Here is a 23,991-nt window from a genome sequence, read left to right on the forward strand (position 1 = left end):
TGTATAGAAGAGGTTTAAGGTGAAGGAAGAGCTCATGACCATCTCTGCTCCCAACCAGGCAGGCTGCCCACACCCAGCTAATGGATGAATGGGCAGCATGGTGTGATTGGAATTCAGCAGTCAGAAAGTTGGGGTTATGTGTGTCAGAAGAACTTGTTTGAAAGGGAAGAAAATCACATTTGAGAAACTGGAGCCAGCGCTGGTGAATGAGAACATTTTCAACTGTGAAGAAGGCCTCTTGTGTAGAAGCTGTGTGTGTTTACCCAGGATCAGAGGAGACCTAGTGATGATGATATGTTGTTTAAAAAACTTAATTAGGTGTTTAACACCATTGGTTCAATGTGTCTTAAGAAAAATGTCTCATCTGGGAGTTTTCTTCCAGAACTTTGCTGCAATTTGATTTGAGGTTTTTGCACAATTCCCTTAACTCTGAGTGTTTGTCAGGGATTTGGTGCTAGGCTAGGTGAATCATCTTCCAGTCTCAAAAATTCTAAAAATGCTACATACTTTTAATTATTTTAATCGTATTTAACTCTCTCAAATGGGTTCTAGGGGATCAGTTGATGTGACAGGCTTTTATACAACCCATTTTATGTTTGTGTCTAGTAAAACAACTCCTAATTCTTCCTTTTTGTAATACTTTGCATTTGCTAGTTATGTACCCAGCAATCCCTTGGAATTAGACCAAAACATGATACTGATTTCCATGAACTGGATGATATATTTGACATGGTTCAAGTATACTGCAGTTGAGGTGTCCCAGTAGATAGAGCTGAATTTCTACTCTACACCCCACACATCGTGTGAAGAGAAACCTTTGAAGCAAAGATTCCTTCAGACCTGCTCCCAAAGTGATACCATACCCCAGCTTACAGAGATCTGAAAGGAGATACTCCTCAAAATGCACCAGTGCAGCTTTACTCTCCTGGAATAACTAAAATATGTTCCTTCATGCACTGCTGCTTAATTTTGATAGAGTTTCTGATACAATTAGCTTGCCTTTGTTTAACTGTAGTGCAGTTAAGTATAAATTGCTCTTTCTCACAGGGAGTGTTGATTGGCTAATCCTGCTTGTGTTGTTGGGGCACTCTGCCCCAACTAAAGCATTGTGATCATGAATTTCCCTCCCATGTTTGATTGTTGGCCTTGCAGCCTCTTCTGGAAATCATCATAGTGCAGAAACAATGAGTCTGTAGAGCTGGTAAAAAAATCCCTAATCTGTGGGGACAGGCAGCCTTTGTTTATATTGTCAGTAATCCTGGGTAACAGAAGGTGATTTATGACTGTATTAACCCTAGAAAGCCAGGATGATGGAATTCCCTTCAGTCCTAGCAGCAGCTCTGCAGTGTAGCATGTGCAGTTTAGCAAAAGTGTAATCCTCACCTCCTTGCCTTTCTCTGGAATTGCTCAAAGGCTCATGGTAAAATATCTTTGCTTCTATTTTTGTTGCATGCTGTGAGTGCAGGGGCTTCTTTGACGCTGTTGGTTTAGATGCAGAGGCATGGAATGTTTGGTTGAAAATCCTGTCCTTGTCCATCATTCAACTGTCCTGTTTTTCCCTTTCAGATTCCTCCCAGAATGACTCCTCAGAAGCAAGTGAGGATTCTGAGGCTGAAATCACTAGTCAAGGTCAGTTCTGCAGGTCATTGATTGCAATTTTTTGGGCATTTTCCTATCCAAAATGTGTTTTCCAAAGCCTGCATTACTTGGCAGTGAATGAAGAGAATTGTGTGCTGGTGTTGAGGGTAGTTTGGATTGTGCACTGCTTCGTAATCGAACCTGGATGTGAAGTATTAGAAAACAGGTAAGAACAGGAGCTTTCTAAAGTTACTCAGGTAAGAAATTTACTGCAAAACTTGGTGCCCACAGTTCCTTATTTCTGTTTAAGTTTTGAAATTCAAGGCAGTTCCAGAGCTACGCCTGATTTCCATGGACAAAAAACCCACATTTTTTTAAAATTGTCTTTTTTAGATGATGATGATGATGAGTACCTGCCCCCTAGCAGGAGAAAGAGGAGGAGGAACACCAGGTCGGCTAAGGAAACTGCCAATAGAAGGAGAAGAAAAGCACAATATTTCAACTGCAGTAAGATGATTTTTTCTCCCTGCTTTGTTTTACAAAAAAGTTTTGGGTAATTTTGTCCTGCAGGAGTGCAACACATTAGTGCAAGCCTTCATTTTAGAGCCCTGGGCTCTGTGTAGGTGAATTGCAGCATATAATCATCATCATAGGTTACCTCTGTTGGTTTTTGTAATTTGTCATGATGATGTAATTTGATGCACAGGAAGTTGGGATTTTCTGGTTGTGTTCTTTCCTGATCCCTCATGTTGGGTTCTCCACAGAACCACATCCATGCACTTCAGTTTAGTCTGGTTAAAGATGCTTCACCTGGGATGTTTTGTGGTCTTCCTTTATTCTGTGGTTTGCTTTGGCTTATGGGCACATTAATCTGTCTGCTTTTATAAGGTTCTGTGCAGTCAGGAATATGTTTTCTGCTTTATATTTTTGAAGGCAGCCACCAGAGTTCTGATGGTGGCTCAGAAACAAGTGTGGAAATACAGTTAGAGCATTTGAGATGTGAAGTGTATTTGTGAGGATAAGTTAACATCCTAGGATATTTTTTTCACAGAAATATTTTTTCACAGAAATAGATGAAGCCTAATTGAAATTGTAAATCTTATCCAACAACTCTTTTCATATTTCCAACAAATTGGGTTTTCTGATTTTTGTTTTAATTTAAATCGCCAAAATCACATCACTCTGGGGCTTGCTATAAGCAAACTCTGATGGTAGTCATCATTATTTTAGGTCATGAAAGGCATTTGTAAGGTTTGGTGGTTTGGTGGTTTTGGTGGTTTGGTGGTTTGGCAGGGTGTGAAGAGTACATCATTGTCCTGCTGGCTTTGCTCTGAGCACGTGGCTCTCCAGCATGAGCTGTGTGCTTCTCAAGGCAGGTTTTGCTAGCAGCAGTGCTCCTTCTTGAAATGGCATTAGTTTTGTTTGGAAGGTAGGTATCACCATAGTTAGGGGTTACCATTACATGAAATTCAGCAGCATTTCTTCTGATAAAGGAAAATGAGTTTCTGATACAATTAGCTTGCCTTTGTTTAACTGTAGTGCAGTTAAGTATAAATTGCTCTTTCTCACAGTGAGTGTTGATTGGCTAATCCTGCTTGTGTTGTTGGGGCACTCTGCCCCAACTAAAGCATTGTGATCATGCATTTCCCATGTTTGATTGTTGGCCTTGCAGCCTCTTATGGAACTCTTGATAGCACAACAACCATGAGTCTGTAGAGCTGGTAAAAAACTCCCTGATCTGTGGGGACAGGCAGCCTTTGTTTGTATTTTCAGTAATCCTCAGTAAGAAAGGGCAATCTTTTTATGACTGTATTAACCCTAGAAAGCCAGCATGATGGAATTCCCTTCAGGCATAGCAGCAACTCTGCAGTGTAGCATGTGCAGTTTAGCAAGTGTAATATTCCCCTCCTTGCCTTTGTCTGGAATTGCTCAAAGGCTCATGGTAAAATATCTTTGCTTCTATTTTTGTTGCATGCTGTGAGTGCAGGGGCTTCTTTGACACTGTTGGTTTAGATGCAGAGGCATGGAGTGTTTGGTTGAAAATCCTGTCCATGCCCATCATTCAGCAGTCCTGTCTTTCTCTTTCAGATTCTTCCCAACATGACATGTCAGAAAAAAGTGAGGATCCTGAGGTTGAAGTCACTTTTGATGGTCAGTTCCCCAGCTCATTGATTTCAGTTGGTTGGGCATATTTCTATCTAAATTCTTCTTTTCTAAAACCTGCATTACTTGGCAATGAATGAAGAGAATTTTGTGCTGGTGTTGAGTGTAATTTCAATTGTACACTGCTTGGTAAACAATATTGGTGAAGTTTTAGAAAACCACAATATACTGAAGCATATTGGACTTGGTGGGCTGGTTTTGAAATGATGCCTGACAGCAATTTGTATCTTTGGAGTAATTTTCTGATGTTGGTAATGACAAATATTCATTAAACTGAGAAGATGTTATAACATTCCATCATTCTGGATTAAACATTTATTTATAAACACACTGTGGTTATATGTAACATTTGTAGTTAAGAAATGCTTCAGGGAAGAATGGTACCAGAGCAGAAAGGCAGTGTTGCAGGTGGTGTAAGTGGAGCCTCAAGGTGTCTGTCTGATATTGGTAACTGTGAGATCCAAACCTTTGCAGGGAGCAGCTCCCTTTGTCATCCAAGTGGCTCTAAAGCTGCCAAGCAGTGTCCCTGCAGTTCTCCAGTCTGTCCACTTGTGTGAGTTTAATGCAGATTTGACCTGGTTGATGAATTTCATTGGTGCCCATTGGTTTTACACTGGTTTGAAAGTGGGTTTAGAACATTTGAGCTCTTCCAGACAAAACATAGGCACTGTCTTTTGGGATCTACTACTGGTATGATATTACTTCCAGTTATATAACACAGGTAGTCCCTATCTGCACAATATATTCTGTGATTCCTTTTGCTCTTGCATGGCTGTTTTATGATCATGCCATGCTTTGATCATGCTCAGTCATGTTTTAGAAGACAATGTTGTTTTCCTTAGGAAAGTAGCTACCTCCTTAGGAAGGTAGCTTTCCTTAGAAGTAGCTTTTTTTTGCTCTCTTGTGCTTTGCACAGGCCTTTTTGAAGGAACAAGTTGTTCCTTCACAGGTAGGAACAGGAGATTCCTGAATTTACACAGTTAAGTAATTTGTTGCAAAATTTGGTGCCCTGGTAAGCACAGTTCCTTAATTCTGGTTTAGTTTAGAAATTCATGGCAGTTCCAGTGCTGCACTCGAGTTTCTTGGACAAAAAACCAGGGTTTTATTTCATTGTTTCTTAAAGATGATGAGGATGACTACCCACCACCTGACAAGAGACAGAGGTGCAGCAATTCGTCTAGTGAAGATGCCAGTGTTGAGAGAAGAAAAGAAGAAGACTTCAATTGTGGTAAGATAAAACATCAAGATGATTTTGTTTCCTGCTGTGTTTTATGAAAAGGTTTTGGGTAATTTTGTGCTGCAGGAGTGAGACATTTTACTGCAAGCCTTCATTTAAGAGCCCTGGTCTCTGTGTAGGTGAATTGCAGCAGTATAATCATGATCATAGACTAACTCATGGTAAAATATCTTTGCTTCTATTTTTGTTGCATGCTGTGAGTACAAGAGGTTTCTTTGACACTGTTGGTTTAGATGTAAAGGCATGGAGTGTTTGGTTGAAAATCTTGTCCATGTCCATCATTCACCAGTCCTGTTTTTCCCTTTCAGAGTCCTCCCAGCCTGACTCGTCAGAAACAACTGAGAATCCTGAGGTTGAGGTCACTGTTGAAGGTCAGTTCTGCAGGTCATTGATTTCAGATTTTTGGGCATATTTCTATCTAAATTCTCTTTTCCAAAGCTGCATTACTTGTCACTGAATGAAGAGAATTGTGTTCTGTTGTTGAGTGTGATTTCCATTGTGCAATACTTGATAAATGAATGTGCTAGGCAAATTTTAGAAAATCACAATATACTGAAGCAGATTGGACTTGGTGAGCTGGTTATGAAATGATTCCTGATAGCAATTTGTAAATATTGTGACTTCATCAGGTGCTGGTAATGAAAAATATTCATTAAATGGAGAAGATGTTATAACATTCCATCATTCTAGGGAACACATTGATTTATAACCACACTGTGGTTAGATGTAATATTTATAGTTAAAAACAGCTTCAGGGAAGAATGGTACCAGAGCAGAAAGGCAGTGTTGCAGGTGGTGTAAGCAGAGCCTCAAGGTGTCTGTCTGATATTGGTAACTGTGAGATCCAAACCTTTGCAGGGAGCAGCTCCCTTTGTCATCCAAGTGGCTCTAAAGCTGCCAAGCAGTGTCCCTGCAGTTCCCCTGCTAGGATGTTGGTAGAGGTGATCTGTGTTTCTTGTACTTGTGCATGAGTGTCCTGGCACTGCTTTAAAACACTGCTGAGATTGGCTTTTGCAGTGCTTGCTTGGGGAATTAGATTAGGAGCAGCCAATCAGCAACTTAGAAAGTAGGCAGGGCATTTGTGAGAAAGTGGACACTTCTGGCATTACTTTCTGTGTTTTACAATGCAGCATGGAAATAACTCCACCATTACCTTGACAGAAAAGTTTCTATGGGAAGAGTCATTCAGTTCTGCTTATATGTAAAGGCCTTTAGCACAAGAGTAAAAGTGCTCTGAAAAGGTTTTTTGTGACAGAGTATAACAGAACTGTATAGGTTCAAGATATATCATTATGTGATATTATACTTGCTAAGTAAACCATACCCTTGGTGAGGTGGGTGCATATTTTTCTGCATGTGTAATTAGTTTTCTTTGTCTGCTCTACCCATTTGTTCTCTCTGAGGTTGGAGGTATTGGTAATTGGGCAGCTTAAAAAGCTCATTAGCTTAGGGAGGATAGGGATGGATTGGAAAGTGCCAGGCTGAGTAGCAGCTCTCTGACACGTTGCTAGGTCTGCTGTTCTCCTGTCTGTCCACTTGTATGGGTTTATGGCAGAGTTGACCTGTTTGATGAGTTTGACTGGCACCCATTATTTTTAAACTGGTTTAAAATCTGGTTTTAGAACATTTGAGCTCTTCAAGAAAAAACATAGGTGCTTTCTTTTGAGATTATCTGGTGGAATGATATTATTTCCAATTAGATAACAAAGGCAGTCCTGATCTGCACAATTGATTCTGTGATTCCTTTTGCTGTTGCATGGCTGTTTTATGATCATGCAATGCCCAGTCATATTTAGAAGACAAGGTTGTTTTCCTTGGGAAGTACATGGGCAGCTTTGTTTTTTGCTCCCTTGTTCTTTGCACACACATGTGCTTTTGGAGGAACAAGTTGTTCCTTCACAGATAGGAACAGGAGCTTCCTGAAGTTGCTCATGTACATAATGTCTTGTAAAATTTGGTGCCCTGATAAACACAATTCCTTATTTCTGTTTTAGTTTCGAAATTCAAGGCAGTTCCCGTTCTGCATGCGAATTCCGTGGACAAAAAAACAGGGGGTTTTTTATTGTTTCTTAAAGATGATGATGAAGACAATCTGCCACCTGACAAGAGACTTAAGAGCAATAATTTGGCAAATGAATCTTCCGATGCTGAGAGAAAATCTGAAGAGTTCAGTTCTGGTAAGATAAAAATTCTAGATGAAAATATTTATGATTGTATTAACCCAAAAAAAGCCAGGATGATGGAATTTCCTTCAGGCATAGCAGCAACCCTGCAGTGTAGCATGTGCAGTTTAGCAAGTGTAATATTCCCCTCCTTGCCTTTGTCTGGAATTGCTCAAAGGCTCATGGTAAAATATCTTTGCTTCTATTTTTGTTGCATGCTGTGAGTGCAAGGGGCTTCTTTGACACTGTTGGTTTAGATGCAGAGGCATGGAGTGTTTGGTTGAAAATCCTGTCCATGCCCATCATTCAACAGTCCTGTTTTTTCTTTCAGAGATCTCCCACCATGACATGTCAGAAACAAGTGAGAATCCCGAGGTTGAGGTCACCCTTGAAGGTCAGTACCATGGGTCCTGAATTTCAGCTGGTTGGGCATTTTTCTATCCAGAATGTGTTTTGCACTACATGGCACTGAAGGAAGAGAATTAGAATTGTGTGGTGGTGTTGACGTAATTTCAGTTGTGCACTGCTTGGTAAATCAAATTGGTGGAGAAGTATATTGGAGTGCTGGACTGGTTTTGAAATGATTCCTGACAGCAATTTCTATCTTTTGCATAATTTTCTAGTGTTGTTAATGAAAAATACCCATTGAACTGAGAAGATGTTATAACATTCCTTCATTCTGGAGAGCACATTGATTTATAACCACACTGTAGTTTTATGAAACATTTGTCATGTTTCAGAAGACAAGGTTGTTTTCCTTGGGAAGTACGTGGGCAGCTTTGTTTTTTGCTCTCTTGTGCTTTGCACAGGCCTTTTTGAAGGAACAATTTGTTCCTTTCCAGGTAAGAACAGGAGCTTTCTGAAGTTGCTCCTGTAAGTAATGTGTTGTAAAATTTGGTGCTCTCATAAACAGAATTCCTTACTACTGTTAAAGTTGTGAAATTCAAAGCAGTTCTAGTGCTGCACACAAGCTCCCTGCACAAAACCCCAGTGGTTTCTGTTTGATTTCTCTTAGATTCTGACCATACCTACGTGTACCGTGAGAGGAGACGGAGGAGCACCAGGTCGGTCAATGAAGAGTCCAATACTCAGAGAAGAAATGAAGAGTTCAATTCTGGTAACATGAAAATTCAAGAGTATTTCATCACCCTGCTTTGTTTGATGAAAAGGTTTTCTGTAGTTATGTGCTGCAGGAGTCAGACATATTAGTGCAAGCCTTCATTTAAGAGCCCTGGGCTCTGTGTAGATGAATTGCAGCAGTATAATCACCATCATAGGCTGCCTCTGTTGGTATTTTTGTTATTTGACTTGATGATGAAATTAGATGCACAGAAGATTGGGATCTTTTTTTGTATTCTTTCCTGATCCCTTCTGTTGGGTTCTGCACAGAAATGCATCCATGTGATTCAGTTTAGTCCGTTTAAAGATGCTTCACCTCAGATTTTTTTGTGTACCTCTCCTTTATCCTTTGGTTTGCTTTCTTTTAGTTTAGGGGCACATTAATCTATCTGCTTTTATAAGGTTCTGTACAGTCTGGAGTATGGTTTTTCCTTATAATTTTGAAGGCAGCCACCAGAGTTCTGATATCAGTGAAGGAAAAGATGTGGAAATAAACTTATGGCATTTCAGATGTGGTTTTTGTGCTTATAAATTACCATCATTGGATATTTTTTCATAGAAATATTTGCAATGATGTCACCTAATTGAAATTGTACATCTTCTCCAATCATTCTCTTTTATATATCCATCAGATCAGGTTTTCTGATTTTTGTTTTGCTTTTAATCTCCCAAATCACACCATTCTGGGGCTTGCTATAAGCAAATTGTGATGGTAGTCATAAATATTTTAAGTCATGAAAGGCATTTGTAAGGTCTCATCACCCCAAGTTTTAATGGTTTGGCAGGGTGTGAACAGTACATCATTGTCCTGCTGGCTTTGCTCTGAGCACGTGGCTCTCCAGCATGAGCTGTGTGCTTCTCAAGGCAGGTTTTGCTAGCAGCAGTGCTCCTTCTTGAAATGGCATTAGTTTTGTTTGGAAGGTAGGTATCACCATAGTTAGGGGTTACCATTACATGAAATTCAGCAGCATTTCTTCTGATAAAGGAAAATGAAGTTCATTGCCTGTGCTGGCTGCAGTATTAACTGAACTCATTGGAGAAGAGAAATCTGGGTGATTTGTTTTCCTCAGCATAATGCCATGTGCTTTATACCTGACTGTGAGGAGGGAGTGTGAGGAAGGGGAAGTGTGATAGGAAACGACCTGGACTCTGACTGTGCCTTGGTTTTGACTAGAATTTTATAGCTAGAGATGCTGAGTGTGGCCCTTTGAGTCAGACTAAGATTTGTAACACCCCTTTTTCTGAGATCTGTTGGTTTTTACAAGTTTCTGTAAGAGAAGTACAGAAAGTTGCACGTGGTTTTGTGAATAGTGTGAGATGAGGGTCTGTGGTGATGCTGGTTCCCCAGGCAGGAGCAAAGGTGAGCCACTTCACTGTAAAAACCCAGCTTTTTTAAGCAGTCAGCTGGTTATCAGTTACATACTTTTGAGTCCTTGCCTTTGTCTGGAATTCCTCAAGGCTCATGGTAAATATATCTTTGCTTCTTTTTTTGTTACTTGCTGTGAGTGCAAGGGGCTTCTTTGACAATGTTGGTTTAAATGCAAAGGCATGGAGTGTTTGGTTAAAAATCTTGGCCATGTCAATCATTCATCTGTCCTGTTTTTCCCTTGCAGATTCCTCCCAGCATGATTCATCAGGAGGAAGTGACGTTTCTGAGGCTGACCTCACTAGTGAAGGTCAGTTCCCCAGGTCACTGATTTAATTTGCTTGGGCATTTTTCTATCCAAAATGTGTTTTCCAATGCCTGCATTACTTGGCACTAAATGAAGAGGAAGTGTGTGCTGGTGTTGAGTGTAGCTTGGATTGTGCACTGCTTGGTAAACAAACCTGGTGGAGAAGTTTTCAAAAACCACAATATACTGAAGCAGATTGGACTTGGTGAGCTCATTTTGAAATGATGCCTGCCAGCAATTTGTACCTTTGGAGTAATTTTCTGATGTTGGTAATGAAAAATATTTATTGAACAGAGAAGATGTTATAACATTTCTTCATTCTGGAGAGCACATTGCTTTATAAATACACTATAGTTAGATGTAACATTTGGAGTTAACAAATGCTTCAGGGAAGAATGGTACCAGAGCAGAAAGGCAGTGTTGTAGGTGGTGTAAGTGGAGCCTCAAGGTGTCTGTCTGATATTGGTAACTGTGAGATCCAAACCTTTGCAGGGAGCAGCTCCCTTTGTCATCCAAGTGGCTCTAAAGCTGCCAAGCAGTGTCCCTGCAGTTCCCCTGCTAGGATGTTGGTAGGAGGTGATCTGTGTTTCTTGTACTTGTGCATGAGTGTCCTGGCACTGCTTTAAAACACTGCTGAGATTGGCTTTTGCAGTGCTTGCTTGGGGAATTAGATTAGGAGCAGCCAATCAGCAACTTAGAAAGTAGGCAGGGCATTTGTGAGAAAGTGGACACTTCTGGCATTACTTTCTGTGTTTTACAATGCAGCATGGAAATAACTCCACCATTACCTTGACAGAAAAGTTTCTATGAGAAGAGTCAATAACTATAATAATAAAAAACAAAAGTTGCTTTCTTTTGAGATCTACTAGTGGAATGGTATTATTTCCAGTTAGTTAACACAGGTAGTCCCTGTCTGCACAATTTATTCTGTGATTCTTTTTGCTGTTGTATGGTCATGTTATGATCATGTGATGCCCAGTCATGTTTCAGAAGACAATGTTGTTTTGCTTAGCAAGTACAGAAGCAGTTTTGGTTTTTTTCTCTCTTGTGCTTTGCACAGGCCCTTTTGAAGGAACAAATTGTTCCTTCACAGGTAGGAACGGGAGCTTTCTGAAGTTACTCACTTAAGTAATTTGTTGAAAATTTGCTGCCCTGATAAGCACAATTTCTTAATTCTGTTAGAGTTCTGAAATTCAAAGCAGCTCCAGTGCTGCACACAAGTTCCCTGGACAAAAAGTAGTGATTTTGTTTTTGTCTGTTGAAGATAATGATGATGACTACGTACCCAGTGAGAGGAGACAGAGGAGCCCCAAGTCAGCCAGCGACTCGGGCAGCAGTGGGAGAAGCAGAGGAATAAGGTTCAATTTTGGTAAGATGAAAATTCAAGATGATTTTGTTTCTCTGCTGTGTTTTATCAAAAGGTTTTGGGTGATTTTGTAGTGCAGGAGTGAGACATGTTAGTTCAAGCCTTCATTTATAGCCCTGGTCTCTGTTTAGATGTACTGCAGCAGCATAATCACCATCACTGGCTGCCTCTGTTGTTTTCTGTTTGTTTTATGTGACAACGTGATAGGACACACAGGTTTAGATGTGGATAAACTTTTTTTTTTTTTTTTTTTTTTTGCAGCTGTATTTTTTTTCAGAAATGGGATTTCTGGGGGTATTTTGCAACACCAGGACTTGGAGAAATACTGGATTAAAGTAGAGAAGGGCAGATGCCTCCTGATCCATGTAGTTGTAGAGATTTCCACCATAACCACTCCATGTACTTTCTGTAAACTTTATCAAGCTTTTGAGCACTCAAATCTAGGTAACTATCAACAGCACCTATAAAATGCCTTTATCCCTGGAGGTAGCAACAGCTGATGACTGAGCCACCAAAGAGTGAAATCATTATTGGAAGTTACTTTAACCTGGTTTTTGTTGTGTTTTTTTTAACTTCATTTAATATACATCTTTTGGAAGTAATCTTTAACATTTTATTCTGTACTTTTCTCTTTTTTTAATGTATCCATGCATTTTAAGGATAGTCTGTACTGTACTCAGGAGGCACCTGTTTGCAAGTAGAAGTACACACTTCATATTTCATTTAGTGGTAACACAGATTTTTCAAGATTCTCAGTTTTGTTTGTAGTCTGACATGTCCTCCTCTTTTCTTTGCAGACAAATGGAATACACGAATCACAGACTTGAGAAAGGAAGTTGAAGTGCTGTTTGAGAAAAAATATGGTATGTGCTCCACACCTTTCCAAGCCACTGCCTGTAGTCCTTTGTCACAGCAAGTGACACACTGCTCTTTGGCATGCATCTTGTTCTTGCTTAGGAGCACACCAGCACTGGCAGCACCAAAGGGCTAAATACTGTAGACATAAAATTGAGAAAAGTAGCTTTTTTTGGTGAACAGAGTAATTTCAAAATGGGATATCTGTGTTTGGCACCAAAGTGGGAAGCTTGATTTTATTTTTCAGTTGTGCTCAGTCTCCTGGAGCACCTGCATGCTGAAATATCTTGGGCACCCACATTTGAGAGAGCTGTGCTTTTCTCTGCAATTACACTGAGTCTTTAGAGTGGCACTGCCACTCATTGATTGTTCATTTTTGATTATGATTGTTTTACAGTGAAGCAAAAATTATATATCCTAATGGCTCTTGGAAAGAAGTCTAACACAGCAGATGTGTTAGACTTTGGAATTTGTCTCCAAATGCTGCACTTAGATATGTTTTGTTTCCACATATCACAAACTACAACAGCATCAGTAAAGATTTAAAAATAAATGCTGGTGTGCCTCTGCCACGAAAAGTGGAAGTGCTTTCAGAATAGCCCTTGTGATTTGGATTTACTACATGTTTGGGGTGTGACCATCACCTGACAATTAAACACCCACTGAAAGCAACCTGCACCAAGGCAATGCAGTTCAGAATCTGATTCACTGTATTTTAATTGCTGTAGAAAGGAGCATCATTCTTAGTGAATTGCTTTAATTTTGACTTTGATGTTTGCATGCAGCAAAGTTGGTTGAAGAAAATTAAGTTGGTTTAAGACAATTTAAGAGGTAGACACTATGGAATGAGTTGCTTCCCATGATGGTATTAACTAATCACTTTCTAGCAATACTACACTTACTAGTAGGTGTAGTGAAAAAGTAACCGTCTAATTACAAGCAAAACAGCAACGGGCAAAAAATAAGAGTAAATAATCACTAAATACAAAATTGCTAAATGATGGCAATAATGGGAAATCCCCCCTTGCCTTCTCAAGTTGCTAGTTACTTGCTTTTCATTTGTTCCAAAGATTTCATTAGGAGGGCTGTGCTTTTTTCAGCAGTGTTAGAAGTGTATTTTTTATTTTGTTAGTGGTTCTTTGGATTTCTAAAATACACAGAAACTTCAGGAATTTATTGAAAAGATGAGATGTGTGCCCCTACTCCAAGGCATTAATGACTTGTAAGCCAATAGCAGTAACAAATTATAACAGAGCTAGAAACTGAACATGAACTGAAACATGCTTGGTTTATCATTAAGTTTAGATAACTTCATTTTTCAAAATGCTCTATGAAGCAAAACCAAAATAATGGCAATAACTTCATCTTTCAAAATGCTCTATGAAGCAAAACTAAAACAGTGAGAATCTTCACTCTTAACAGGTGTGGTCACTGTTATTAAATGTTTACATAAAGGGAAAAGAGGATGAGCTGCATATATATGCAGGGCTGCAGCTTGTTTACTCTGAATCAAAGTGATTTTGCTATTAAACAAAGTCCCTCACAACATGAATGCTTGAATGTTTAAATGTGCTGAGGGCTTATTGCCTGCATGCTAATTATCATGTTCATCAGAGTGATATCAAACAGGTAATTGAGTAGAGCCACAAGCTAGTCTAATATTTTTATTCTCCTTTTTCATTAAAGCTGAAGCTAGAAAAGTAGAGGGCCCAGTCCGTGTCCCATACGCAACCTTCCAGTCCCATCCAGAGGATTTGATTGTGGAAGGGCTGCCAAATGGGATTCTAGTCTAATATTTTTATTTTTCCTTTTTCATTAAAGCTGAAGCTATGAAAGTAGAGGGCCCAGTACGTGTCCCATACGCAACTTTCCAGTCCCATCCAGAGGATTTGATTGTGGAAGGGCTGCCAGATGGGATTCTAGTCTAATATTTTTATTCTCCTTTTTCATTAAAGCTGAAGCTATGAAAGTAGAGGGCCCAGTACGTGTCCCATACGCAACCTTCCAGTCCCATCCAGAGGATTTGATTGTGGAAGGGCTGCCAGATGGGATTCCCTTCAGGCGCCCGGCCACGTACGGCATCCCCCGGCTGGAGAGGATCCTGCTGGTCAAGGACCGCATCCGCTTCGTCATCAAAAAGTGAGGAGCTGTTCATTTTTGGCTCTACATTACTCAGTGTTTTCTGCCTCTGCCACTTTGCTTCATTTTTCTTCACGGAATTCCAAACTGGTTTCTACTGGTATATTAATTTATGGTACTAAGGAGTGGTTTTTAGTTGATGTCCATTTCAATATATTCAGCTTATCAGGCTGTCACAATCCCTCCTCACGGATGGGTTTCATGATGGTTCGTGGATTTGATCTCAGGGTGCAAAAAGAACCGACATGGCACAGGGGGTTTGCAGTAATAAACAAAACAAATGCACCTTTATTGAATGACCACAGCAAAATGTGATAGAGGGATTAAGGGAGAGAAAAAGATGGAGAAAGAGAGAGAAAAGAGAGAGAGAAAGAGGGGGATAGAGCTACCAAATGTAGAGATGAAGTCCTTTGGTCCAGTCCAGCCGAGGATCCGCCTGTTATGTCGGGGAGATCTCGAAGTCTCTTGCTAACTCAGAGGTTTTTATTATGATAACTCTATTGGAAATTGCTGGGGAGGGGGAAACAGATACAATAAGGAATAGATGTAACAGGTAGTCCATGTTCTCAGCAGTAAACCAGAGCCATTGTCCTCTTGGTCCAGTGGTCACAACCTGCAGGCAAACATCTCGCTTTGGTCAGCTTGCCTCCCCCACACACCTCCCCCAGGTTGGGGGTTTCAGTCCCAGTCCTTGGAAGGAGGAGAGGGGCCTTTTCACATGGGGGTTCCATGTCTCAGTCCTTGATGGAGAGGCTCCTTACATCTCAGTGTGTCTATGACAGTGGTTGTAAAACAGGTGAGGGTCTTCTGCAGGGCACCACCGGAACTCAGGAGAAGTCCAGCCAGGCTGAGAGGTGGGGCAGCTTCCAAGGCTGTTGTTGCAAAAAGGGCACGGTGCCCCCTTCTTCTTCTCATTGGGCTCAGTGTAGCATAGAGCAAACAACACCTCTGAGCAATAGTTCAGCACTGTGCTCAGGTCTCTGGGCCTTTGGAGTGTGTAACTTCCTCCTACAAAGCCAGAGATTTTCAGTGGTCCCCAGTGATGATCATGAGGCAGATGAGGGATATTTCAGACACACTCTCTCACACAGGCCAGTGGATCACTGAGAGTGGTGGTGGAGACATCTCTTCAATATTATGGACTTTTGTCAGGGGCAGATCTCTTTGTACTGTTCAGATTTCTGCAGCTTCAATACATGTTGAAAGCCATTGACTTTGGAATATTTGATCCTATTTGAAGATCTATCCTATTTGAAGATCCTGGCCTAATTTCAGCTTATGCTTTTTTAAAAAAAATTTGCTGGAATATTGTATCAAGGTATCTAGGGCTGTTTCCCAGGGCAAGCTTGAGGCCAACACATGGCTACTGGTTCCTGTGGTTTAGGTGTCCTTGGTGTGCCTGGAGGTAGATCAGGTAATGTACATGAAGGACAGCTCAGATGGAGATTGACTGAAGTTTGAAGGCAGCTGCAGTGAGTAACAGCTGATGTTTTCCTGTGTTCAGTGGTGTAGGGCCTAATGCAAGAGTTTTTGAAATGAACAGGAATCTGCTGATTGCAATGCTCAGGCTCAGAACTGGGAGTAGTGGCAGCCTCTGACTCTGTGCATGCTGCCTTTTCCACAGGTGCTATTTGCTTACATTGGAGAGGAACAGGCTCAGTTTCTATGATCCTAATGCTTGCAGGTAACTAGAAAAGGAGGAAGTGTAGATCTACCTTGTGTCTCATTTAAAATCAGATATCATACATAGATCTAATTATTTATGCAATGCTGGCACCCACTTTTGTCAAATATGTCTTAGTTGTTAAAAGAAATTAATTTTTGGTGTTCATTGATCTTGAAATGTGTAACAAGAGCAACTAAAAATCTAGTTTGGCTCTGTGAGAAACATCAAAATGTTTAATTTTTTAGTTTGTTCAACTGTGGATAAAATTAGATATATTTTGGAAACAGAAGTCACTGCTTTGAAGTTTACTCTTTTAGATTAAATTTTAGATTAAATTTTAAATTTCTATCTTTGTTTCTGATGAAGTGTATCTCACAGCTCAGAGGTAAGTTTAATGCAACCTGTATGTCACCATGAAATGGGCAGATGCCCATAGTCATCACATATGGGTATTGGGCATGAAAAATGCTTTGTCAATAGGGTTCCAGCCAGCTCTCAGGATACTTCAGCATTAGTTGGAATTTAGTGCTGGGGATCATGATGTCCCCTGGGAGGATTTTGGGTTTGATCCTTCAGTAAGTAGTAACTTGAGGCTGTAGCTGGAAGCTGGTTTCTGAAAGTGTCTGTCACTGTTGAAACATGCACCTTAAATCTTTCAGGCCTGAACTTCTGAATTCAACAGATCCTCCAGTGGTCAATACAGCTTCAACAGGTAGGTTTTCAAATGTGTGAGTTGTACAAGCACATGTGATATTCCTATTTGTCCTATATACTCATAGTCTTCTGTTACAAAAAGTATTTCAAAGACTGTACTGAAGTGGACATTAAGGATCTAAATTAAGCAGGTTTTAAGGATCTAAATTAAGCATACCATAAGGATGTCTATTTAATGTGTGTGCAGGAATTAAACTTTTCCTTCCTGAAGTTGACTTAGTGTATTGAGTGTTAATAACCTACTGTACTTTCAAGCACAAAATTTGACTGCAAAAATAGTAGGTAGGCTAGTAACTGAGCCTTAGCCTTAACTGGACTGTTATGTGGCTCTTTAAATTAGCCTTTTTTGTGCTGCTTTAGTAATTTTTAATACTAAAACATGGAGGCAAAGCAAGTACATTGCTCAACTCATTAACCCCCTGTAGCTAAGAAAACTGGTGGTAACCAATTTCTATGGCACAGGGTTCTGGACTGGCTTGTCATCACCAGTTACCACTTTATAGAGACATGTGTGACCTCTGCATCCTCTCTAGTAAGAGAAGAGAGCACCCCTGGGAGCTGTCAACAGCATCTCAGAGAACACAGGAGACAGGAGCTGTCTGAGCCTCCTTTCCTGCAGTTTTCTTCCTGTTTGCATTCTCTCTTTCCCAGGAATTATTATCTCCTCTGCTGCTCCCTGTGTCCACTGGCATCTCAGGAGACAGAGCTGTGGAGCACCAGCCCCTGCTCTCTCAGCTCCCTGTGGCTCCATGTCCAATTCCTGCTCTGTCCATAGCCCTGATAGCTTCTGTCCCCAGCAGGAAAGGGATGGGATGAGTATAGTATTGTGTAGTATTGTACATGAGTATAGATCTGTAGTTTGACTGGCAGAGGAAAAGATGATTTTCATTTGCATTCCTTTGGGAAGCAGGCTGGTCAGGAAGGTTTTGTGCAATGGCCTCAGTTCTGAAACTCTCAGAAGACTGATAGTGGCTGCAAGACAGACCAGTTGGATCTCAGGAAGTGTCAGCTGGTGCTGATGCTGATAGCCCAGTCTGGTGCAAATATGGAACACAAGTCATTGCTTTTGCATTCTGACTGAACCCATGGTGTGTAAGCAGGCCAATGTCTTCTTTGAGACTGGGAAGCTTCACTTGTTAGTCACAAAGACATATTCAGGAGCAAAGTGATTGGAATTATATGTCCTTTGATCCCTTAAAAGCAAATTTTCATCCCATATGCATGCCTAATTCAGCACTGAATATCAACAAATGCTTCAGTAAATGAAACCATTGAAAAACTATTTCCATCTCCAAGTAGAATCTGCAGTTTGGAGGTGGATGATCAAAGTATTGCAGCTCTTCAGGTCAAAACATTGTGTGTATTTTGTAGCAAGAGTAATGTCACTGGTTCAGTGGAGTTTTGTCAGTTTTAATATTCTGTCATTATTTTATGGTCATTTTTTCCAGTTCCACATTGAATCCATACTTCTTACATACAGCATTTATGTGTTACCTGAAAATGCAGGATGATTATGCATTGTATAAACGGAACAACTGAAAATATAACCAATATAATTAAGGAATGTTGGTTTTGTTCTGTGCCAGTCTCAAACACAGCGAAAGAGGACTGGCATTCCAGAGTCACCAAACTGAGAAAGATGGTAGATCAACTTTTCTGTAAAATGTATGGTAAGTACAGTATTATTATCTTCTTTTCTGCATGGCTTTGTATTTCTTGTATTGCTTTCATTCCTTCCTTTGAATGTCTGCATGAATGAGACCCTTGTTCAGATTTTTTTTTTTTTCCAAGTATTTAAAATTCTGGAAGTTCAGTGAAAAAGAATGTTTTAGTTTACTGCTCATACAAGGTAAATTCATAGTTTAAAAAGAATTTTAAATCTTACACATGCTGCTCTTCTGATTGCTCTTGATTCCTTCCTGTTTGGATTTTTTCCTTTGATGGTGAAACAGCTGTTTACTTATATCCACTGCAATATCATCATAATTAGTATTAAAACATTGTTGGGTGAATTTTTATGTTCTGTCCAATATGAAAAAAAAAGTCAACTTCATAAGACCTGGAATAAATTTTTTTATGATACTCTCTAACAGATTAACAACTTTGGATAAAACAAATGTATTATGCCCCAGTAAGCATATTGGTATTGTGACTGCCCAACAGCAACATCATAAAATATGGCAAATTTTTTACATTTTTTACATGCAGAGACTTGTGTTTTGTTGGATTTAGATGTCCTGCATTGTTCCACATTTTAAGAGCACAGTTGCAACAGCCTGAGGAATTGGTATCAGGTAGCTTTTAATAAAGGCTGCTTGGCCAATCTGTCCAGTGACTGGATGTCTTTTGTTCCTACAGCCAAGGCTTTGGGGAGCAAAGACCCCAGAGCTGTTCCATACAAGAAATTTGAAGTTTATCCAACTGACCTCTACGTTGAAGGGCTGCCAGAGAACATCCCCTTTAGGAGTCCCTCCTGGTATGGAATCCCTTGCCTTGAACAAATAATTCAAGTGGGCCACAAAATAAAATTTGTGATCAAAAGGTAAGTCTAAACATGGAGGGGTTTTTAAGAAAGAGTCCAAACAAACACTCTATGTGTAATCAAGCACTTGGTTTCATTAAGTCATGAAGCATTTAATCTCTAATTACCAAATAGGCAAATTGAATATTCTGCATCCTAAAGTGAGCATTTGCAATCCAGACATATATTACAGAATATGTTTTGCATATCTGTTAACATGTTGACAAGTGTGAAAAACATAATAGAAAAATTCAAATTCTTCAATTAATGTCATAATAGGTAGTGGTATTTATTTTATGACAAGAATAAGCAGATTTTTTGTGTCCTGGTTGCAGGCCAGAGCTGCTAAATCATGTTTCAAACGAAGGTACCCAGCACAGGTCAAACCCTCAAGGTAAGACAGGGGCTGTCTCCAAGTGGGAGTAGAAGGGTTTGATGGGGAAACACATCTAGATCAATGCAGCATTTTTCAAGAAGGAACCCATGTGTGATGAGTGTGCTGGCATATTCTTTGTGAGGGTTGGAAGGAATGAACTGATTGCTGTGGATGTGGATGGATTGTGAAATCCTGATGCAGTCCCAGCTGCCTTTGAATAACCAGCCTGGGTCACCTTCAGAGTCCCAGAGAACTGGAGTTACTGTCCTGGCCTGAATCAAAGGTCTGGAGTGCCTTGGGATTTCACAGGGGACCCTGAGCTCTTTCAGGCCTCTGTTGGTAAGGAATTGTAGGGGTTTCTTCAAAGCATGACGTGCCTTTAACAGGGAGAACCACTAAAATAATTTCTTCCTGCATCTGAAGGCTCTAAAGAACAAGTTGTTCTGCTAGAGTCAGTGCTTGAAATTCAGAACTACATTTAAATAGATTTTTCATTATGTAGAGGAAATTAGGTGTATCATTTAAGCTGCTATAAATAATCATTACTCATTGTGTGTCCCTGTCTAATCAGATGTAATTGTGTTGTTAGTTTTCATGTTCCTATGTTGAAAGAAGTATGTTCAAATGTACCTCTGTATCCAGAGCTGGGTGATTCTCTGACACCTGTTTCTGGTTTTCAGGGAGAGAAGATTGGAATTCCAAGATCACAAAGCTAAGAAAGCAAGTAGAAGATATATTTAGTGTGAAGTTTGGTAAGTTAAGTGCTAAATGAACTGTTCTGCAACGCTGCTGCATTTTAAAACTCCTCTGCTTAAATATTACAGTATTTACTTAGGCATCAGAAGTATACTAGGGCAGATATGGAAATCTTGACTCCTCTTACCTATGTTTTACTTACTCTTTCCTGTAACTGACATAAATGTTTTTATAACAGCATCCTAAGCTATTATTTTTCCAGTTGTGTGACGAGATGATTGCACAAAAGCTTTTGGATTAAAAGAACTTCTCAGAATAAAACATTAGACACTGTAGGCCTACATTAGATATTATCTGTAACAGGGTGGGTCAAGTTCCCATTTCCAGTTACTCCACAAAAAATAATAGGTAATCTCTTCAAATATATTTAAATATTTCTAATTTTTCAGGAGGCTTGTTAGCTTTGAGTAGCAGAGCTTCTGTAAGACAAGATTCTTAAAATCTTAAAATTTTATCTCAATCTTGGAATTGAGATAAAATTCCACCCATTGAAGTTTGTAATACATGATTGAATCTTTATTTTCAGCCGAAGCTCTGGGGGTTTCAGAGTCAGTGAAAGTTCCCTATTCTGTGTTTGAGTCAAACCCTGACTCCTTGGTGGTGGAAGGTTTGCCAGAAGGAGTCCCCTTCCGGAGCCCCACGTGGTTTGGAATCCCGCGCCTCGAGAGGATCATCCGTGCCAGTAACAAAATCAAATTTATTATTAAGAAGTAAGTTTGTCATCCAGTTATTTTTATATTATATCCTCTGATTTTGAAGTTACTTGACTTCATTCCCAGCAACTTTAGGCTTTCAATGCTACCTAAGCTCTGCTTCCATGAAACACAAAGAATATTTTGCACATAGGATTTATCTCATACAAGGACATACATTCCTCATTCAATTTCTGTAGATGTATAAATTGTGTGTTTCATGCATCAAGAATTGAGAGGGAAAATGGTCTTGTACCTGGAAGCTTTGTTCCTTCTTTTTTTTTTTTCCCTTTTTCTCTATTTTTCTTTGCTTGAAGTAAACCCAGAAGAAAATTGCAGAATAGAAAATACAGCTTTATGTTTTCTATTTTTTTGTGGTTATAGTAGATGGAGAGTCAACCATGCTTCTAACAGAATTTCCTTGTAGAGAACTGATGTTATGTGAATTGGAACTCAACTGAATTCCAAGAAATTGGTAACTTTTTGCTGTATGACTTGTCTTGCAATTGATTGGATTTGTTCTGTTCAACTTCCAGGCCTGATCTTATCATTTCCCATTTGCCTCTAAGACTGGCTAGTAAATTAAAGAAAAAAGGTAAAGAATTAAATATTATTTGCTGCCATCCATTTGTAAATACTTCCTTTCTGCTTCCCTAGCAGACTGAGAGATCTTTGTGGTTGAAAAATGCAGGTGTTGTAAATAAAAGGCATTATTTAAGATGATCTAGCATAGTGGCCTCTAAATCTGCTATTATTTGAGAAAGACATTGAAACCATAAATGTATCTGCTTTTCTACTTAACTATTCTAGTACAAAGAATGGAATTTACTCAATTTTGACAACTTCTATTTCACTTTTAATGGCTTCAACCATTTTAAACTGAGAGCTGTGAACTGCGGTAAATAATAATGGTGTTTATAAGAAAAGCATAAAAGAATCTTTTGTCTGTAGAAAATTCAGATGTTACTAATTTTTTGGGATTTTAGATAATAAAAAGTACCAAAACTCTCCTTCACACTTAGAAAAAAGAAAGTCTTTTGTTCGGAATTAATGGAAAATCTAGATGTGTCTTTTTCAAGAGCACTAAACCTACTTTTTAAGATTGTGAGCATCACTGTGTTGTTCAGGTTTTATTGTGCAGACTCTACTTAGTTCAGTCTGTTAGAATTCTTAGAATACAGCTGTTCTTTTATTAGGTGTACAGAATTTGTGCTTCACACCTTGTGTTCTTTTGGCTTCCAGGAACTGGCCCAAGGACTTCCAAAAGGTCACGAAGTTCTTCAGAAAATTCAAGTGTTCCAGAGATTGAAGTTACTATTGAAGAGAGTATGGAAGAAATAAATACTCTTCTGAAGTTCTTTTATTATATTCTTCTATATTTTCTGTTCTTCAAAGCTTTCATAGCCCATAAGGAACGTACACCTCATGTAGCAAACTCTTGAGGGCTCCAGATACACTTCAGTATAAAATAACTTTATAACTTTATATAACTTTATAACTTTTTTCATTTCTGAAACAAAGTGGATACTGTGTAGATGATGCTTAGGTAAAATGTTGCAGTTTGACAGCTTGCTGGGCCCATTATTCCAAGTAGAGATGTGGAAACTGATGTAGTCCTGAGCAGAGAGATCACAGATGTGGTCAGTAGCATTAAATGCTTAAATACAGCTCTAGAACTTCCTAAAGGCTTTTTTAAAATTCTATTCTTGATTCAGAATTGAAGATTTCTCTAGTAATCCAGTTTGATGCATTGTTCTTTTTGTATGATGTCTTGTTTCTGCTCTCTACCTTATATATGTAATGTCTCTTCATAGGTCCTAAAAAAGACCAAACCACAAATGCAGAAACTAATTCTGATCCCAATGGCTCCAATGCAAATTCAAAGCAACAAGGAAAAGACTTTTCTTTTGGTAAGTGTTGGGGAAATTAGCACAGATGCATTCCTTTAATGTTGATGTGGAACACCTGGATTACATATCAGATATTTTGAGTTCGTGTTCTGATGTACAGTTAGTGAGTGACTGAAGTCCTCCCTTTTGTGTACATTCAGTTCTTCATTATGTGTAGTAATCTGCAGTAGAGAAATCCTGGATGATATGTGGAGCATGCTGCACAAATGCAGCCCAGATCCATTAGATATTATTGATTCAGGTGCAGAGGCAGTTTTTGATTTTTGCTGCTCTGTTACTGCACAATGCTGCAGACCCTTGAAGGACTTTTCTGGTGCAAAGTACAACCAAGTGCATAAACCCAGCTGAAATGAGCATGAATTTCTTAAGCCCTCTACAAATTTGAAATGTTGACATCCCTGTGCAGAGATACCAGGTGGGATGTAGGGACCAGGAAGGATTTGAACTAACATTAGTGAGCTATGACCTGTCAGAGCTGATTGTGCATGACTGCCATGATTGACCTCTCCAGTTCTGGAAGATCAGTAGAGGAAAAGCTGGGCAGGACTGAAAGCCAGGCAGTTGTGTTCATCAATATAGGCCATGAATTTCTGGCCATGGAGACCCAGGCCTGTTAGTGCAGTGCTCTGAACAGAAATCTCAGTATTGAAAGCAGGGTCAATTTGTAATCCAAAAAATTCTTTGTTGTGAAGTGAGGTCAGTGACTGCATTCAAAGTAACTGTAAGGAGTTCTAAGTCTCAGTAAATCTTTTTTTTAGCATACTTAGATTCTGAGTTTATTTGCTTACATTTGTGTAGGAATTTGCTGTTATTTGCTTTATCTTTTTCTGTCCCCTATACTTTCTTTATAGCTGTATGGTCAAAAAACCTATAAGAAAGGAATTATTCACTCCTGCCAAGCCAATTGAGAACTAATGAGATACTGATCTAGCACGGGTTGTAGTCATATTCAGAGTTGTGTACAGTTTTCTTGGACTTTTATTGCTTGTTAGACCTAGTTGTTTTTTTTTTTTTTTTAAATCTGCAACTTTTTTAAGCTTTAGACTGAGGTTTTAGTTTTGTAG

The 23,991-nt window shown here is 39.4% G+C and overlaps 1 protein-coding gene across 6 annotated transcripts in view; it reads left to right on the forward strand.

Moving 5' to 3' along the window:
* The window catches only part of GTF2I (general transcription factor IIi), a 72,893-nt gene that overhangs the window by 36,492 nt on the left and 12,410 nt on the right, over positions 1-23,991 (forward strand). For 5 of the 6 annotated variants that reach the window (XM_077188562.1, XM_077188557.1, XM_077188560.1 and 2 more), the window contains exons 16-36: positions 1,567-1,629; positions 1,972-2,085; positions 3,667-3,729; positions 4,865-4,969; positions 5,287-5,349; positions 6,973-7,155; positions 7,472-7,534; positions 8,156-8,257; positions 9,873-9,935; positions 11,197-11,301; positions 12,096-12,161; positions 14,109-14,292; positions 16,618-16,670; positions 18,259-18,342; positions 19,031-19,214; positions 19,529-19,587; positions 20,250-20,321; positions 20,852-21,035; positions 21,554-21,612; positions 22,260-22,343; positions 22,832-22,927. In XM_077188562.1, coding sequence (XP_077044677.1) covers positions 1,567-1,629; positions 1,972-2,085; positions 3,667-3,729; positions 4,865-4,969; positions 5,287-5,349; positions 6,973-7,155; positions 7,472-7,534; positions 8,156-8,257; positions 9,873-9,935; positions 11,197-11,301; positions 12,096-12,161; positions 14,109-14,292; positions 16,618-16,670; positions 18,259-18,342; positions 19,031-19,214; positions 19,529-19,587; positions 20,250-20,321; positions 20,852-21,035; positions 21,554-21,612; positions 22,260-22,343; positions 22,832-22,927 — 2,049 coding nt within the window. The remainder of the gene's footprint in view (positions 1-1,566; positions 1,630-1,971; positions 2,086-3,666; positions 3,730-4,864; positions 4,970-5,286; positions 5,350-6,972; positions 7,156-7,471; positions 7,535-8,155; positions 8,258-9,872; positions 9,936-11,196; positions 11,302-12,095; positions 12,162-14,108; positions 14,293-16,617; positions 16,671-18,258; positions 18,343-19,030; positions 19,215-19,528; positions 19,588-20,249; positions 20,322-20,851; positions 21,036-21,553; positions 21,613-22,259; positions 22,344-22,831; positions 22,928-23,991) is intronic. The other variant, XM_054646931.2, reaches the window with a different exon arrangement.

This window comes from Agelaius phoeniceus, chromosome 20 (genome assembly GCF_051311805.1).
Source record: "Agelaius phoeniceus isolate bAgePho1 chromosome 20, bAgePho1.hap1, whole genome shotgun sequence".
Lineage (NCBI taxonomy): Eukaryota > Metazoa > Chordata > Aves > Passeriformes > Icteridae > Agelaius > Agelaius phoeniceus.